The following is a 16441-nucleotide window of genomic DNA, read 5'->3' on the forward strand; positions in this document are numbered from 1 at the left end:
TCCTGTAGAAAAGAGAGAGATGTGACGCAATGGCCAAATGCTTGATTGCAGAACTGTAGCTAAAATTCCTGATTATCTCCCAGTATCCCTCTACAAGTTATGCTTAACTGTGCAGGGGCTTGCAAACATGTTATTAGCACATGGGCTTCAGTAGTCCCGATTAACGGAAGAAAAAGGGAAAGTGAAAAATGCACAGCAGCTCTTTGTGGTTTAACTATAAAGTTTGTAGTAAGTTTCTTGACTTTAGAATGACGATTAATGATTGATACGTAATTTGATCTGTTTCCTCATCCGTGGAAGTAAGAACAGTATTCAGAGGCAGTATACTAAAGTAATATATATTCTATACTGTGCGGAACAGTTGAGCCTACAGCCTTTGCAGAACAGATTGAGATTCATAATGAAAAGGAAAACTAAAATGAAAAAATATTGAGTGAACAGCAGGTCCCATTTGAGGTGATTACAAAGGATGTTTCTTTATTCTGTCTTTTCTTGTGCAACCTGAAAACAGTAGCAGGGGGTTACGAGCAGAGTTCATCACAGAGTTGTCAATCACTGTCATTTAACATTTTGCAATGGAAGATGTCTTTATTCAAGGACAGCTGGGCAAATCAGAGAAACAGATTTGCAGTTAGTAGTCTGTCCAGCCTACACTAAGCAAACAAGGACAGGGTAGACATACTGGCCTCTCACATAAAAATATAATGGACTCTGCTGACCTCGGTGCCCTCCATTCAGCTTCATTCTCAGTTGTATAAAAGCTTCACTACCCATTCTCAATTTCCTTTAATTACCTACATGATGCAGATAAGAAAATGAACCTCACTTACTTACAGTCAGTGATCACAAACAGGAAATTAAGTAGGCAAGTTGTTTAAAATAAGGGGAGTGTTTTGGAGGTAAATAAAACATGTGCTGGGAAAGAATTAGTGAAAACACATTTTGAGGACTACCAATTGGTCTGCAGTGACTTGGCTGATCCTTCTTTCTGCTACTTTAAACTGCAAAGTAAAACTAAGTAAAAAATCTCCTTGGTAAATATTCTTTAAAATATCTTTGAAGAAGAAGCAAGTTAAATAAAAAGAGTGAAGCAAACATGCAACCTTCTATAGGGCTTAAAAAGATTGTGACCTTAGGTTCAGAGAATAAATGACCACAGTTTTCACAAGAGATCTAGCAGAGACATCTCGGATTAAGCAGCAGTTGTCTTTAGACAGTCTTCACTTCTAATCTGCAGTTGAGATATGAAATAAATTAATGACATTCTGGTTTCCTTTCCAAACAGTAAATTGTCTAATATCTATCTTTTCTTTTCTATTTATATCACCCTTTAGGTGTAGTTTCTTTGTGCAGTTAAACAAAATAGAAAATGTTTGTGCTGTCAGTTTGGTGGGGGGAGGAGGGTGAAAAACAGCTATATAGCTTTTCTTTTTTTAGAAAGTGCCAAAAAGCCTCTCTGTGTTAGGGCATTAATGAATGGATACAGTACTTTGCAATTCATTTAGGTAGTTCTGTTAGGTGGTCTAAACTTGCAGTTTTTCTTTACCTTACTCTGCACTGGTTTCTCGGTGATTATTTAATTATTATGGAATTGCAAGAAGTTTGATTGGAGATTGAATCTATAAGTTAAGAGGAATATAAAACCTTGAATGCTTTAATTTAATGGCCTCTTTGCTAAACCCATAGTTCAGAAGCCCGTCAGGCTACCCAAAATTTTGTGATAAAAGAAATATATTTTCTTAAATAACAAATGGAAAAGATACCACATATTATAAAACTCTTACTTTACTTGCAAATCTTATATTTTAGAAAGATCATTCTCATTCTAATCAAGAATATGTATGCATACATGTACAAGAGGATTTTGTGGAGGAAAACATCACAAATTATGTCATAGAATAGACTCTGCAGCCCAAGTTATAGTTCTTAGGATGCTTCTGTTGATATTACTTTCAGAGGCAGTCTGAGTCTCTGAGAGAGACTTCTACTCTTTAGTAGGAGACTGAGCATCTCTGTTCTGGCTACTTGGACAGTCATACTTGTTGCCCTCAGCCCCAAGGATGCTGCTGGTAATAACTACATAGATTACCTGTTTCTGTGCACTTCCTTTACACAACAGTGAGCAAGTTCTTAGGCAGTTTTCATTTTTACGTGAATGGTATTAGTCCATTCTGGAGCACAGAGGATAGTTTTCAGCACCTACTTAACAATTTTGCTGTTTGCTGTGATCACTGGTCATCTGTTACTTGGACATTGACTCTCAAAATAATGAAAATACATTTTAAAATTCATTTAAAATAAAAAACAGATCATTTTTCAATCTCTGATTGGAAAAAAAAAAAGTGTTTTTAAGTAAAAACCCTGAAAAATGAAATTGTGAGTTCTTGACTTCTTTATAGCTAACTTTACTATGTTTTTGTGAGCCAGCTGGGGTAGGATATCTGTAGAAGGTCATCTCAGATACTGAGTTCATCCAATGAGTGTATTTATTTCACTGCTTTTATTTTCTTCCTCTCTAGTTGTAAAAACAACATAGAAAAGTTTTTAAAACCCTGTAATTGAGTGAATATTTATTAATATTTCACTAGCTGTTGTCTTCCCATAAACATGTGATTTTGATAAGAAGCTATCTAAATATTAAAATGCTATTTTAGCAATGAAATCTAGATGTAGTAAATTAAATGCATATACCTTTAATGTCTCAGAAAAGAAAAACAATTATTTTGAAGCTAATTACAATGTTTAAGTATATTTTATCCTTTTTTTTTCTTTTTTTTTTAAGAATGCTGAGGAGTACACAGATCTACCTGTGAGACACAATGAAGACCAGATGAACAGCGAACTGGCAAAACATCTTCCAATTGAAGTGAATCCTCATTCATTTGACAGTTCACACACAAAAACACACCTCCTGCTGCAAGCCCACTTCAGTCATGCCATGTTGCCTTGTCCAGATTATGCAACTGATACAAAGACAGTGCTGGACCAAGCGATTAGAATATGTCAGGTATAGTAATTCATTTCAGTATTTAAGTGCTGTTGTTTTAATATTCACTGTTAGCATGTTGCAATATTTTGAATACATAAAAATCTAAAGATTTCTTGCATTGTCTTGTGGAGAACTGGCACCACACAGTGTAATATCACTATGTTTAGAGAGGAACTAGATGCCCATGAAGATGCACACTTTACAAAACTGAAGGTAAACCAACTTAAGGTAAAAAACTTTGGTGCTGCTTGGAGGCATCTGTTGCCACTGGGCTCTCCTCTTCTTTCATATGCAATGGCTTTCTGCTTCCAAATTGTGGAATGCTGACTATAAGTCATTCCTGCACGGATTTGTTCCCTGCAGATTTTTATGCTGACCCCCAATAACCTGTCTTCCATGGGTACATTTATTTTTCTAGCATCCAAAAGCATTCTAGTCACTGCCAAGCATAAATAAAATGCGTTCTGAAATGTAATTTGGGACAAGATACTGGGTTTTTCTCTGGCTTGTGAAAAGACATGTCTTCTATTTCCCAATTATCACAGAGTCAAAGATCACGTTTTTAAACACAGATTTTAAAGACAATTTGGAGGTTTGTGACTTTTACACTTGTACAGAAATCTCAACCCACAGGAACTAAACTGACCATGGAGAGTACTGGTAACAAGCAATCACATGCATAGCTGCATGCTTCAAAAGAATTTTAAAACAGCAATTTAAGTTTGCAATAGAATGCTGCAATATCTGAAGAGCGGGAAGAAGGCTGAGCTCCAGCTGATACAGAGAACAGATTGACCCTCTGTTTCTGCCAAAGAGAAGTAATAGTATTCTCTATAGCAGAGCTGGACAAGGACTCGTTCACAGGTTCTTGAAGATCAGACAGCCTTCAACAAACTGTTCTTTTTGGTCTTCCTCAGTTCCATATCTGTGAAAGAGGGACAGTAATTCTTTCCTCCTACGGTTTTTGTTTGCTCAGATTTTAATATCCTCAGTGATCTATATGTCATCTAAAAGAATGAGTCTCAGATCTTATTTGAAGGATGTTGGCAGTGTGGTAACTGCCATCATTGTGTCAAGCCTACCAGTTTTACAGATTAGTCTCTGAGAGAGAATTAATCAATGCTCTAGACAGGAAAAATACCATTGACAATTTGGTGTCCAGTGATTAGGGTGGGTCTCAACCTTATACTAGCAAAAATTATGAGCTTATAATACTAATATTGAACCAGGCAAAATTAAAATTAAGAAAAAAAAAAGTAAGAAGCAAATCCACAGAATAAGACTTTATTGCTACAGTCTCAAATTTGTCAAGCAGCAGTGCTTGAATGCAATTCTACTCCCAAGATTTCAAATCTGTAAAATCATGTTGCTGAAAGCTTGAATATATGAACAGCTATTATTCATAATATACAGTTATTAACAGAGAATGTCACTTAGGTAAGAAAATTCATCTTTGTTTCATAGATAATAATTAAAGTTCATTTAAATGTTTGTGAAATTAGCATTTGGGGGGCTAATTTGGGGGAAAAAAGTAAATTAAAGATTCTTTTTGATAATTATTTTTCTCAATATTTATCCTGCAGTACTAAGCAATGTATTTTTAATTGTCTTATATGTATTTCAGAAACATAATCACTCAGAAGAAAACATAAAACATTTAACAGTTCTTTTCAATTGAAGTAAAATGCAGAATATCATTCCATAGAGTGCCTTAAGAGTCATCTTAAAAAAAAAAAAAAGGTTCCTGTTTTCAAAGAAAAAGAAAAACATGCAAGCACATTTGTATTTTGAAGTTGGTGCATGGTTTACATCTCTTGGGAGAATATTTGTTCCATCTTATTAGTCACGCTTTCCAAAGGGAGGTTAAAGTTCCCAGAATCTAAGCAATAGACAGGGTTACACTTTCAATACTGGTTGTTACCTTTTTCCTTAGCACTGACCTGCTGATGAACTCGGGGTCAACAGAGGTGGAAAAAAAGATGTTAGTTGTGAGAAAAGGAACTGAACCATAGAGGGATCCATTGATAAACATATTCAGTGGGTGATGTTCTGTGTTTGTGTGTGAACACGCACTCGCATGCCCCCAAAAGTAAAATTCAGCAGAGACGGAGTTGTTTTTTGAGTTGTGTTGAAGTTTTGTTTATTTACATACAAAGTACTTTAGGTGTTAAGGTTGTATAGCTAACCTTCCAGTAGTGACCCAGACATAAACTGTCGTTTGTGCTGGCTGGTATGTGAGCAACAGATAGACTTTCTGTATAGGCGCTGTGTTTCTCTTCCAGGAAACTAAGATCTTTCAAAGAGCTTTTACAAGTGGTTATATCTCAGTATATACAGAGGGTCTCTATCCGAGGTCCTCTGCAGAGCAGATTTATCATCTCTAGCCACTGCAGGTAAGCAAGTCTCTTTCCACCACAGGCAAACAAACGTCTCCACTCTTCTGTGCTGTCTTTACCTACATCTTCTTTCTCTCCAATGGTGCTTTTCACATCCCACACGTTGTGTAACTCCACAGGCATCCTCTGGCCCTCCTTCTTCACCGGTGACTTTAGGCTGAATGGTGTTAGTGGTCAGTCAGAAAACTATGTTAACAGCATCAGCTAACTAAAAGTAGCTGATGGATTGCCTCAAATCATCAGGAAAATGCATCAGCTAAAATTTTCAAAACGCAATGAAGTCATTTGGCCTGCAGTAGTTGTTCAGAACTTTCACTTTTTCTGTGAGGAGATTTCATCCAGATTTAGAAATTATATTTACTATATTTGTACTATTTCATGTTGCATATAAGGAATGAGCTGCCATTCTAATTTAATTGCTAAACCGAACATGACATGTCCTGGTGAGTTGCTGGCAAAGCCTCTATATCATACATCCATATGTGCCCTACACATACATATTCTGCGTAACTGTGAGACAAATGTCAGGATTATTGCAATTCTAAATATTCATAAAGTACTGTCTTTTATAATTTACCCCTCTCCTCCTCAGTATACACATGAAGCACTGAAACAAGATCACTGTAATGACACAAACAGAATTATTCATAGCCTAAAGAAATAAACTCCTTAAATTACAAACTTTTAGGATTTTATAGTGGCCTGTGTAGGAATCCCTTCCATCTTCCTTCTCCCTCTAGGGTAGGACTCTTGAGCAGGGTTGGTTTAATATAAATTTATATATATATATATTGCAATTCTTGACTCTTTTTTTGTTACTGTAAAATCCATAAGAAACCAACAGAGTGATCAGCTGCTTTTGTGTAGTCAGTTCTGCTGCCCTTCTAAGAACATAATGTTCATGTTACTAAAATCTTTCTATGAATGCAACAAAACAGACGCTCTCACAGTTTTCTTTAATGTGCTGTGGTAAGATTTCACTTCTAATAGGAAATGCATGCAACCACTCTTAAATTACTTTTGCTGCGATTTCTGTTTTATTTTTATGTTAGAATTCTGTTGATCTATACTCATGATGAAAGATAGAAGCCATAAGCTGTGATGTCACAACTAGGAGCAAAAAGAGCATCTTGCCAGATTTTGCCACAGCATTAACAGGATTTGAGGAGTCAGGAGAGTGACTCTAAAGAAGAATGTAATTGTTGCCATACAAAATGGAAGAAATGTATTCTGTTACAGTTTTTCCATAGTTAGAATTTGTTATGTTTAAATGTAGTTTGTTACAGCAAGATAAAGTTTAGTATCTACTTACCCAGGATGAAATTCACTGTTCCTTTTACTGGAGAAATATCAGGAATAGTGATATATAACCTTCTGGAAGGTGAATGCTGAACTGTTCCCACACTCAATTTTGTAATGAACGTCCGACCACTGGGGCATTGACCAGATGGGAGGAATGTCCCTGCTCTACACTGAAAAGCTTGAATGAGAAAGTAACAAGTTCTTTTTTGTTATCACTGACAGGCTGCCATAGATAAAGTACAGAAGGTTTCCATGTCTCAAAAACTTTGCATTAATTCATATGTGATCTTGGGGTAAGACATAATTTTTATTTGCCTGCTACCTTTAATATAATTACAGCTGCCTGCATATTCTCTTCAAGCCTCACACACAATCTGCATTGTTTTTCACTCAGAAAAAACAAAGGTGTCAGTAGGATGGTGCTGAGCACTCCAGCAGTTGAGCAAATTCAAACATTTCTCCACTTCTTGCAAGACATTTAAAAAAAAAATCTAATGAAATGGTTTGTCCAATATTTTTATAGAGATATAATTATTACTGCAAAGACAATACCCCATCTTTTTTCCTCTACCTGATTTAGGAGTATGTGAAATGGACTAAATCTAATCTCTTTCTTACTTCTTTTGTGAAGCCTTGTATTTTGTGACTGTGTATTCAGCGATCAGTTCTTATTCTGGTGTTCTAAGGCTGTCACCTATATTTGCATTAATTGAAATGGATAATTGAGGTAGTAATACCATCAGTCTCAGTTTTATCAGGGCAGTTTCTTCTATGAAATAAATGTGACAGTTGCTGGCTTTGCATTGGGATTGGCCACAAGCCTCCACTTCTAGCATAATCGTTGATAAAATATTTTAATATTGCCAGGAGTAGAACTGCCATGGAGCCCAGACTTAACCTTTAAGAAGTGTTTACCCATGGATGTGTTAAATGCATCTCAGTAGGGTACCTGTGCACTGAGAGAAGATGGGCAGGAAGTCAGGCTCTGAACCGCACAATAAAGCATAGTGTGCATGGGAAATGTGCACGGCTCTGAAATGAGGCCCTTGTGGCTCTGCTGCTGATGGCCTGCCTTTCCCAACCATGTTATCCCTCTGGAGAATCTAATTTTGAAATGAAATATAAAGCTTTTTCAGGTTAAGCACTGCATTTCCATATTGGCTGGACAATGATACGCATAGCACCCCTTTTTCCCATTCCAAAATAGTTAAATTTGTTTCTGATCATTTCAATTGCAGCTTTTGCTACAATTCTGAGTATCATCTTCATTGTACATGTTTAGAAGCTTCAAATATCGCACAAACATGCTGAGCAATTCAGCTGTCTTAAGAGCTAGTTTATAGATGAAATGCTTAAGCTGGTAACCTGCAGGCTGTTTATGGCTGCTGGTGGGAGCTCTATCTACTGTTCCTCAGGCAGAAGTTGCTTTCTGCCCATAATTGCATGCATACAGCTTGCATACAGCTGCAAACAGCACAGGTGCCTGAGCTGCAGTTCCCAGACTATGCAAATGAGAATGTCCCTCTGCTCTGGACTTTCCATCCTCCCCAAACCTCCTCAGTTCATTACAGCCACAAGAACTACTGGCTTTGGGAGCCATACACCTTGGGTCATTTGTTTTCCTGCTTATGAGGAAATGGAGAAGTTCTTAAAGATCTTAAGGTATGTTTTGAGCTCTTGTGCTGTGTTATTGCAGGCATGCCAATTACTTGCTGAAAGGTGGGAGTTACAGGCATGGCCTATTTTGCTGTTGCGTATGCAAGATTTGTCCAGAAGTGCCCAGGCAAAGACATAATTGCTTTGTTTAATAGATGCATTTGTAACTATAAATAAATGGGCAGCTTAACTGAAGGAAGGGAAGACAATCAAATCAACTTCACAGTGCAGAACCAAGGAAGGACACTACAAGCAGAGGCCAGAGTCTCTAAAGCCACTACACATTTTCTTTGTGTGTCTGTAGTATGTGATAGTACCATATCTGCAATTTTATTAGCAGCCTGTATGGCTGATTGCTATTATTCTCCACATAAGGAGAGTGGAAATAATAGAATAATCAGAAAACTTAAAGAGTATATGCTGTAAGTAATGCTCATTTATAGGTAATAAACAGCAATGAATAGCACTGTAGTGATAGTACCTGGACATAGGAAATGCTGAGGTGGAAACACTTGCTGCCTGCTTTTATTCTACAAGTATATCTGCGGAGGGGAAAGGGGGGGGTTGTTACCTTTGTGGCCGTGGTGTTGGGGATTTTGCTCACTGTGGATAATTTGCAAACTGCTGTATGGAAGCATCTTGGTGACAGTTTAATGATGATTTGGTGCTGCTTATACATACCCCCCCCCCCCCCGTCATGACAAACCTTTTCCCAGTTGGGGCTGGAGGAAATGAGTAATGCTTAACCCATTTGTGTGATCAATTCACTTAAGCAGCTACTGTGAAATGTTAATCACAACTTTAATTTGTACTGCATTAGCATTTTGATTAACTTGTAGGCTTGCTAGCACACTTGAAGCACTTTTACTCATAGTTACAGCTCGGAAATGACTTTTTGATTAATTAAGTTTGTTAGACAGCAGCTGAGCTTCCTGAATGCTAACCTTATGGGGCTAAAAGTTCAGGAGAAAGTTACTGGGAATAACTGTTGCTGTTGAAAAGGATTCTTGTGAATGCACTCACAAAATTTTAATTATTGACAAAATATTACATTACTGTTTTGAAACTGATTTTTAATGTTAAAGAGGGCAAATTTATACAGAAACATACTGTATGTTTTGAATAGGTTTGGTAGATTTGTGTTAGCTGTGGAACAAATGCCATCTTTAAGACATTGCTTAGGTTCAGGAAACTGGGATTTCTTGCCAAGAGATTTTTCTCAAAAACATTTTATTGTATTTACAGTTCACTAGCCTAGTATAGAATATCAATTTATTAATTAGTAATTTGAGAATAAATTGTACACTGGGATTCAACAAGTTCTGAACACGTTGGGTTATGCCCTACCAAGTTTATATTGCTAGTATCACATTCCATAGCTGCTTTTATTTCTGTAATACTATAAAAAAAAATCAGTAAGAGACGAAGGGTTGCACTCCACTAAATGTAGACAGTAAGTGATTCGTCCTTTTCCTGGTTCTGATCGTACTAATAATGTTACTATGGAGGCCAAAGGATGAATACAGGGATAGTAATCTTACAAAGCAGCTAGGAAGGTCGTAATTTACATTCATCAGTGAGACCTTTATGTTGATGGGAGAACGAAGAATCAGTCTCTCATAGTGGGTAGCAGAGGAAGATGTAGCTGAATATGCTTTAAAAAAAATGGAGGGAGAATGCAGAGGGCAGTATAAAAAGAGTGCCCAATTAGGATTAATTACATCTTATTCACTATCTCTCTCATAGAGTGTACTTCCTTTTTTTCTTCTGTAAGCTAAAATTGTACAGCTGAATGATTTTGATATTGATTTGAAAGAACCCCTCCTATTTAATACATTTCTAAAAGGTAATTTTTGACTAGAACCCTGACCTGTTCTGCAAATATGTAACATACAAAAGGTAGTGACCTTAAGATCCTCTGTAAGACTTCTTCAAATAAACTTTTAAAGTCTTCAGTTGTTGTTTCTAGGGTATGCAACTGAAGCATTGTAATCATGTTTTATATAAAACCATGAAATTAATAATACATGGCATGCTTTAACATCTGGAAAAATGTTACTTGTATTAGTATGATCTCAAGTCACATGTGGATTATAACATAATACCACATATTGGAAGGCTTCCTAGGTTTGAAGCATGTGCAAAAAAACAGATTTATATTATTCCATATTAACAGTTTTCAGGAAAATGGGTAAAATGGGAACATTTTTTAATTTATTAAAATGTAGAAATATTTATCATATAAACTGTAATCTTGAACAGTTTTAATTAGGCACAATTCTAATGCTTGATTTAAATTTAATGATTTAAATCTATGGATTTAAACCCATGAAGTCTAGTCCTAGACAACAGAACTTATATTGGCATATACGGTAGGCAAGGGTGGAGATATTTTCATTATTTGATATTAGAATACTATACACAAAAAATTGGGGTACAAAAATAAGCATAAAATCCAACTAGCCTTAACTCTCTTTTTTAACTTAATTGTGCAATAAATTTGAAGTATTTTAGTCTCACAAAGTTTATTTCTTTTATATATCTGTTTGCTTCTTCAAAGCATCGCTGCAGAATAAGATTTGTAGCACAGAATAAGATTTGTATTTGTTTGTCTGAGGATGTATTGGATTTATTTTACATAAAGTCTAATGTAATGTGTGTAATGCAATGTTTCAAGTCTAAGGTGAATGTGGTTCTGCCTGCAGCACTGTACAGAGTAGTGTAGAAACCTTCAATTTCGCAAATGAAGGCACTGAAGAAAGGACTGTAGTCTATGATGCACTGATACAAAAAGTAAAATGAATCTTTAAAGAGTGGGAAAATTTGAGCCATGTAACTCACCCTAGGTACTCCTGAAGTTTCAGCTCCCACCCACCAAAGCAATACCACTAATGGCATCACTGTAGGCAGTTTACTTTTAGCTGAGTAATCACAGATGTGATTCTCAGCCACAAGTTACCTTAGTCTACTTAGCTAGCCTCTTTATCCAGAGCTGTTCCCATTGTTCATTTGGCTTCATTGCCACTTTCCTTAACATAATGTAGCCAAAAATATCAATATTTATATATTCAATGTTTACATTTATATTTACAATATTTAAGTAGAATGCCTAATATATTCCGAGCTATATAAAACAGGTGAGTTCAAACAGAATAATAAAGAATAGTTCACTGAGTATACGATCTCTGTTAAGATGCACATTGTTTTATTTTAACATTTCAATAACTTACCTTAAAGAAAAAAGCTATTTAAGTCATTTGAGTAGATCAGAAGCTCTACTGGTTGTACAGTCTCTGGTCCCCTGCCACCCAACCGGTCATACAAGAGTGATCCAGAATGTCTGTCTTTCAAATGAAGGATGCGAAAGTAATACCAAAAACAGTGATTCTGTAAAGAAAAAAAAAAGTGTTTGCATAAAGCTTCTGAAATAAAAGATTTGTAATCAGGATATTTCTGTTGCTAGACAAATCTCCTAAGTGAGCACAATTTAGTATCTGTTATCTTGAACACATACTCAGAGCGCTTAAAAACAACAGAGAAAAGGCACTTTTTACTATCATTTCCATGCCATACATTCACCTCCTACATCCTGCCTCCATCTTGCTTTCCCTCAAGATAACACCATTCAAATTCCAAGCATCAGTAAAAACATTCAGATTCATTCTAGACCAGAAAGGTACAATTTGATCATTTTAAATAGTTCAGTAGTTTAACCGAACATTGCTCCCAAAAATGAGTTGATGGAAAATTGGTAATGGATACGGAGGGTTTGGTACTAACACTCCTCCACCATGAAGAAAGAAATAGCAAGAGATTTTGATCCAAACATTTTGACGTTCATTTCTGAATATCATCAAAATGAATTTTTTTGCCATACCTAATAAGCTACGTCATTCATTTATCAAGCATTGTTTCTGCCCTACCCCTTGCCATAGTTTACAGCAAGTTGCTTCCCTTGTTGACTTGTTGTACAAGTCAAATTATTTTTGGTAATGATGGCTAAAATGCTAAAGGACACATTTAGTGATTGCTGTTATTACTTCACGGTTGTCAGAGCATGACACTGGAAAGGCTTAATAGCTAAAACCTGATTCTTTCATCAAAACCACCCATCTCACTGTATGCCTCTGGTTTTATTCTCCTAAGTGTAGGAAGAAGCCCAAATAAGATGATGGTAAGCATTTTTCATTATAACAAACAATATTTCCCTTGACTCCATCTATTTACCCCCCTCATTTCCACTTTAGGTTAAAAAGCAGTGGACATCAGGCTTTCTTCTTAATTTTTGGTTTACTAAAACATATAGTTGTTTGTTTTCTGTAAGTAAAAGCATCGTTATAGTTTTATCTTGTTTCACTTTTGCACTCACTGTCCTCTTCTCTCTTCTCTTTTAAACGTTTCTCTCTGATGAAATTACCTTGTGTTGGCAAGAAATTCTGAAGCTAAATAGGTAGATGAACAACTTGTGCCATTTTCAGTTTAGAATGATATTCTTAATCTGTTCCAATCCTATCAGCTGCTAAATATTTAGAAATTACTTACCTTTGCAAAATAACAGTTAAAGTTAAGAAGCAACAAATTTCTAGAAAAACAACAATAAAAACAAGCAGCAACTGGAGAGAATAAATATTGTTCACCAGATGACAAATATTAAGTAATTATTAATTTTTCTTTTACATTTTTTTCTCTTTATAGTTGTGCTAATTTGGAGGAAAATGGCTCAATTTGTTACTATGAGTATTTATAGGAATTTCAATAACAATTTGAGTATCAAGCATCTGTGTGTTTTACACTTAGGAGAAAATGAAGCATGTGTAGGTTTCCAAGGCAGCAGATGAAACAAGCCAACTTCACCATTGTTCTGACTTTTTCACAATGTCACTGTCTTGGATTTCACATCCAGATAGAGATGCTGTGAATAAATTCTATGGGTGAAGAAGCAGAAAATAAGGAGGAAAAGAGGATTTGCCGTGTGGATTCATTATAACAATGTGGAACACAGAGTCTCACACACACAGGCTTTCCTTACTCCCTACGGGATATCTATCTGCAGGCCTCTATCAATTTCTAGGAGATTTTCTATGTGAAAGGATCCTCCAGTTAATTTCAGTGTATAGCTTGTTTTAGATTTATCTTTCTCTTACGTCTTCTCTCTTCCTTTTCCCCTTTTCAAGCCTCTGCTAAAAGGGTGAGAGTAGGGGAATAGATTTAGAAAAGAAAAAGAAAAAGAAAGAAAGAAAGAAAGAAAGAAAGAAGAAAGAAAGAAAGAAAGAAAGAAAGAAAGAAAGAAAGAAAGAAAGAAAGAAAGAAAGAAAGAAAAAGAAAGAAAGAAAGAAAACAATGAAAACAATGTTGTACATCTGTCCTCAGAAGTGTTTTATGAAAATACCACTGCTTTATGCTGACTGAAAATACAGCTTACCATATTCTTCTTGCTGTTCATGGAAAAGGCAGGATAACTATGCACCCATTATTATTAACGGACAGTTTCATGATTAAGGAACATGATGGTTCAAGTTATGCCAGAATAGCAGAAAGGAAAGAGAAAGAATCAAGTAGTGTAAAATAGGAGGGAAGTAAAACACTGTCTGAGCACCAGGCTGAGAGGCACTGACAGTACTGTGTGTGTAGGCTCCAGTATCTTTTGAGATGTGGAAGCAGGTAAAGAACAACCCATCCTCTAAAGTTTAAAAGCCAAGATTCGCTCTGATAAATGCTGAGAACAATTCTGTCTTTATCTGACTAAAAATGATATGAACCAATGCATACATCTATAGGCCATAAAGCTGTTCCTTTCAAGTGTTATTTCAAACATGATCTTATTTCCTAATGATTAAGATAATCATACCTGGAAATCACCTCGGCAAGCCAAGTGAAAAGACAGAAAACAGTTGCTATTGGGCTGTGAGGTACTTCTAGGGTAAAGAGGATTGTTTGTTTGACTGTTCCTGAAAAAAAAGAAAAAAAGACAAATGTTATATCTAGTTCATTATTAGCTGAAAGGCACTTTATCCACAACTCACGAGAAATGAGACAATATTTGTGTAATTCAGGGTAATACCTTAAATATTTTTCTAAGTGTCAGTGATCTTTTCACCCTGATCTGAAATAAAACCTGTTGAAATTGCATTGTAAACTGCTAAAATAAACTGTGTGACTGACCATGACTGAAACTAACTTGTGTCTTTAAACTCAGCATTTCTCCAGAATCAGTGTAATTTAATTGAAATAGCTCTGCGTGTGTAAACAACTCCTTTGTTTAAAGAAGATTTCACTGTTTAGTTTGTCTTAAGTAAATGCTGCCTTTTGTTTGTCTGTAAAACATTTGATTAAATGTAAAGACTTACATAGACAGCATCCCATCATTACACTGGTGGCTGGAAAATACGTTAAAATTATGCAGGCTATGTGCTGTCTATGAAAGTATCAACCAATATAAGTTGTCTTGAAAAGAAAAACCCATGGAAACATCTTAAGCCTAGTCCTAAAATCAAACTACAGTTCTCCTAATATCAAGAAGATAGTATTTAAAGAAGCTTGGGAACTGTTCAATATGCCAGACTTTCTTGCTTTCTTGAAAAAACATTTTCCAGTATTTTAGTCAAATTTTCTACAGGGCAAACCACTTTTAAATATGTGACTTTGTACTGAGTTGGAGTGCTGTAATATGAAAACACAGACTTTATTGTGATTACAGTGGCATTAAACAAGAAAATTAGAGAGAGAACAAACATATAGCTTAATTTTCTTCACCAGCTGAAATAGTCCCATAAATTATATTAATTGCTTTAATGTACTGTAGACAGGTTGAAAAGTATATATACAAATAGCTGCATCCACTATTAAAAAAAGTACATTGAAGCCAAAAGCTCATGCTTGGTTCTTTCTCCTTTGGACGAATTCTTAAATTCTCCTTCAGACTAACCAAATACAATTCAACTCCAGTCTCAGGAAAAAAAAAAAAAAAAAAAAAAAAAGGATTTTTTTTTCATGTCAATAGGACTACTCACAATGCACGCTCTATAACAAATTTTGCAGAGGTAGATCTTTATGGTAGTGATACTTAGAGTATAGCTTTCACTTGTATTGTCTAAAACATAGACATGTAAATGGAATGGGAACTCACAAGACATGAAAGGCAGGATGACCATTAACACTTTTAAGCATGACGTGTATCTGGACGGTTTTTTTTGTTTGGTTGGTTGTTGGTTTTTTTATGTTCTTGGGGAAAGCCTTTCAGATTCAGAATAGAGATGCCAAAGTGACAGCCAGACATCCCTCATTATTTAAACAGTCAGCTGTATACAGTGCATTGTCAGTGTTGAACAAAACCTGAAAATGCCCATTACACTAAATTTTAGGTTTCCATCTAGTCCCATTCAGGAGATACTTTTTGAAGTCCTTAGGTTTGAAATGGGAGTAATAATAACTGATACTGGTAAGTGATGTTGGTATTAATTTTGGAACAAATGTAAATATGTTGTCGTTCTTAAATAGACCAAGGATTTTTTGAATAATTACACAAATCTGGTAAATCTCTTATGTCAAAACATGAACTAGTACTGCAGTGAATTGTAACATCTTCCTTTCCAGTGAACTTTGAGATTTATTCTTTTCATTCTCAGTAGTATCATGTAAAAAAGAAGTTATTTTTAAGGAAAAGATCCACCTCTGCTGCCACCCCCAAAACATGGTGTAAATTACTCACCTTTTTAAGGGCAGCAGTAGATGATGCAGGATGTGATCCATCTTTTTTCAAGGTTAATTCAAAAGGTGCCTACTGCCATCAGTAGGAGTTGCATTAGATTCCTCCATGGAAGGCCTAGAAGTTCACGTATGTTAAGCATTAAATAAACGTTCTTACTTGTATGAACCAGGAACACAATTATACTTGCTTTTTCTCTTTTTATATATGTCTCCTTTGATTAGGCAATGCTGGATGTTGCAGCACATCATGGCTGGCTGGTGACTGCTCTGAATATAACCAATTTGGTGCAGATGGTGGTTCAGGGTAGATGGATACATGACTCTTCCCTGCTTACTTTGCCCAATATAGAAGTACAACACCTTTACCTTTTTCGGTATGTACCTATTCCAA

General features: G+C 35.7%; 1 protein-coding gene and 1 long non-coding RNA gene across 5 annotated transcripts in view; one reads left to right on the forward strand and one right to left on the reverse strand.

Moving 5' to 3' along the window:
* Window positions 1-16441, forward strand: part of ASCC3 (activating signal cointegrator 1 complex subunit 3) — a 286385-nt gene that overhangs the window by 258708 nt on the left and 11236 nt on the right. For all 3 annotated transcript variants that reach the window (XM_066994480.1, XM_048066536.2, XM_066994481.1), the window contains 2 exons: window positions 2783-3007; window positions 16273-16424. In XM_066994480.1, the coding sequence (XP_066850581.1) occupies window positions 2783-3007; window positions 16273-16424 (377 nt within the window). The remainder of the gene's footprint in view (window positions 1-2782; window positions 3008-16272; window positions 16425-16441) is intronic.
* Window positions 4659-16276, reverse strand: LOC125183109 (uncharacterized). Of its 2 annotated transcripts, none has more exons than XR_010830440.1 (5): window positions 16052-16276; window positions 14192-14285; window positions 11574-11730; window positions 6698-6865; window positions 4659-5542 (listed from the first exon to the last, which is right to left on the reverse strand). It is a non-coding gene; the product is annotated as an uncharacterized lncRNA (long non-coding RNA). The 2 variants fall into 2 exon arrangements; XR_007164299.2 differs by having other exon boundaries at window positions 14192-14291.

Source organism: Anser cygnoides, chromosome 3 (genome assembly GCF_040182565.1).
Source record: "Anser cygnoides isolate HZ-2024a breed goose chromosome 3, Taihu_goose_T2T_genome, whole genome shotgun sequence".
Classification (NCBI taxonomy): domain Eukaryota; kingdom Metazoa; phylum Chordata; class Aves; order Anseriformes; family Anatidae; genus Anser; species Anser cygnoides.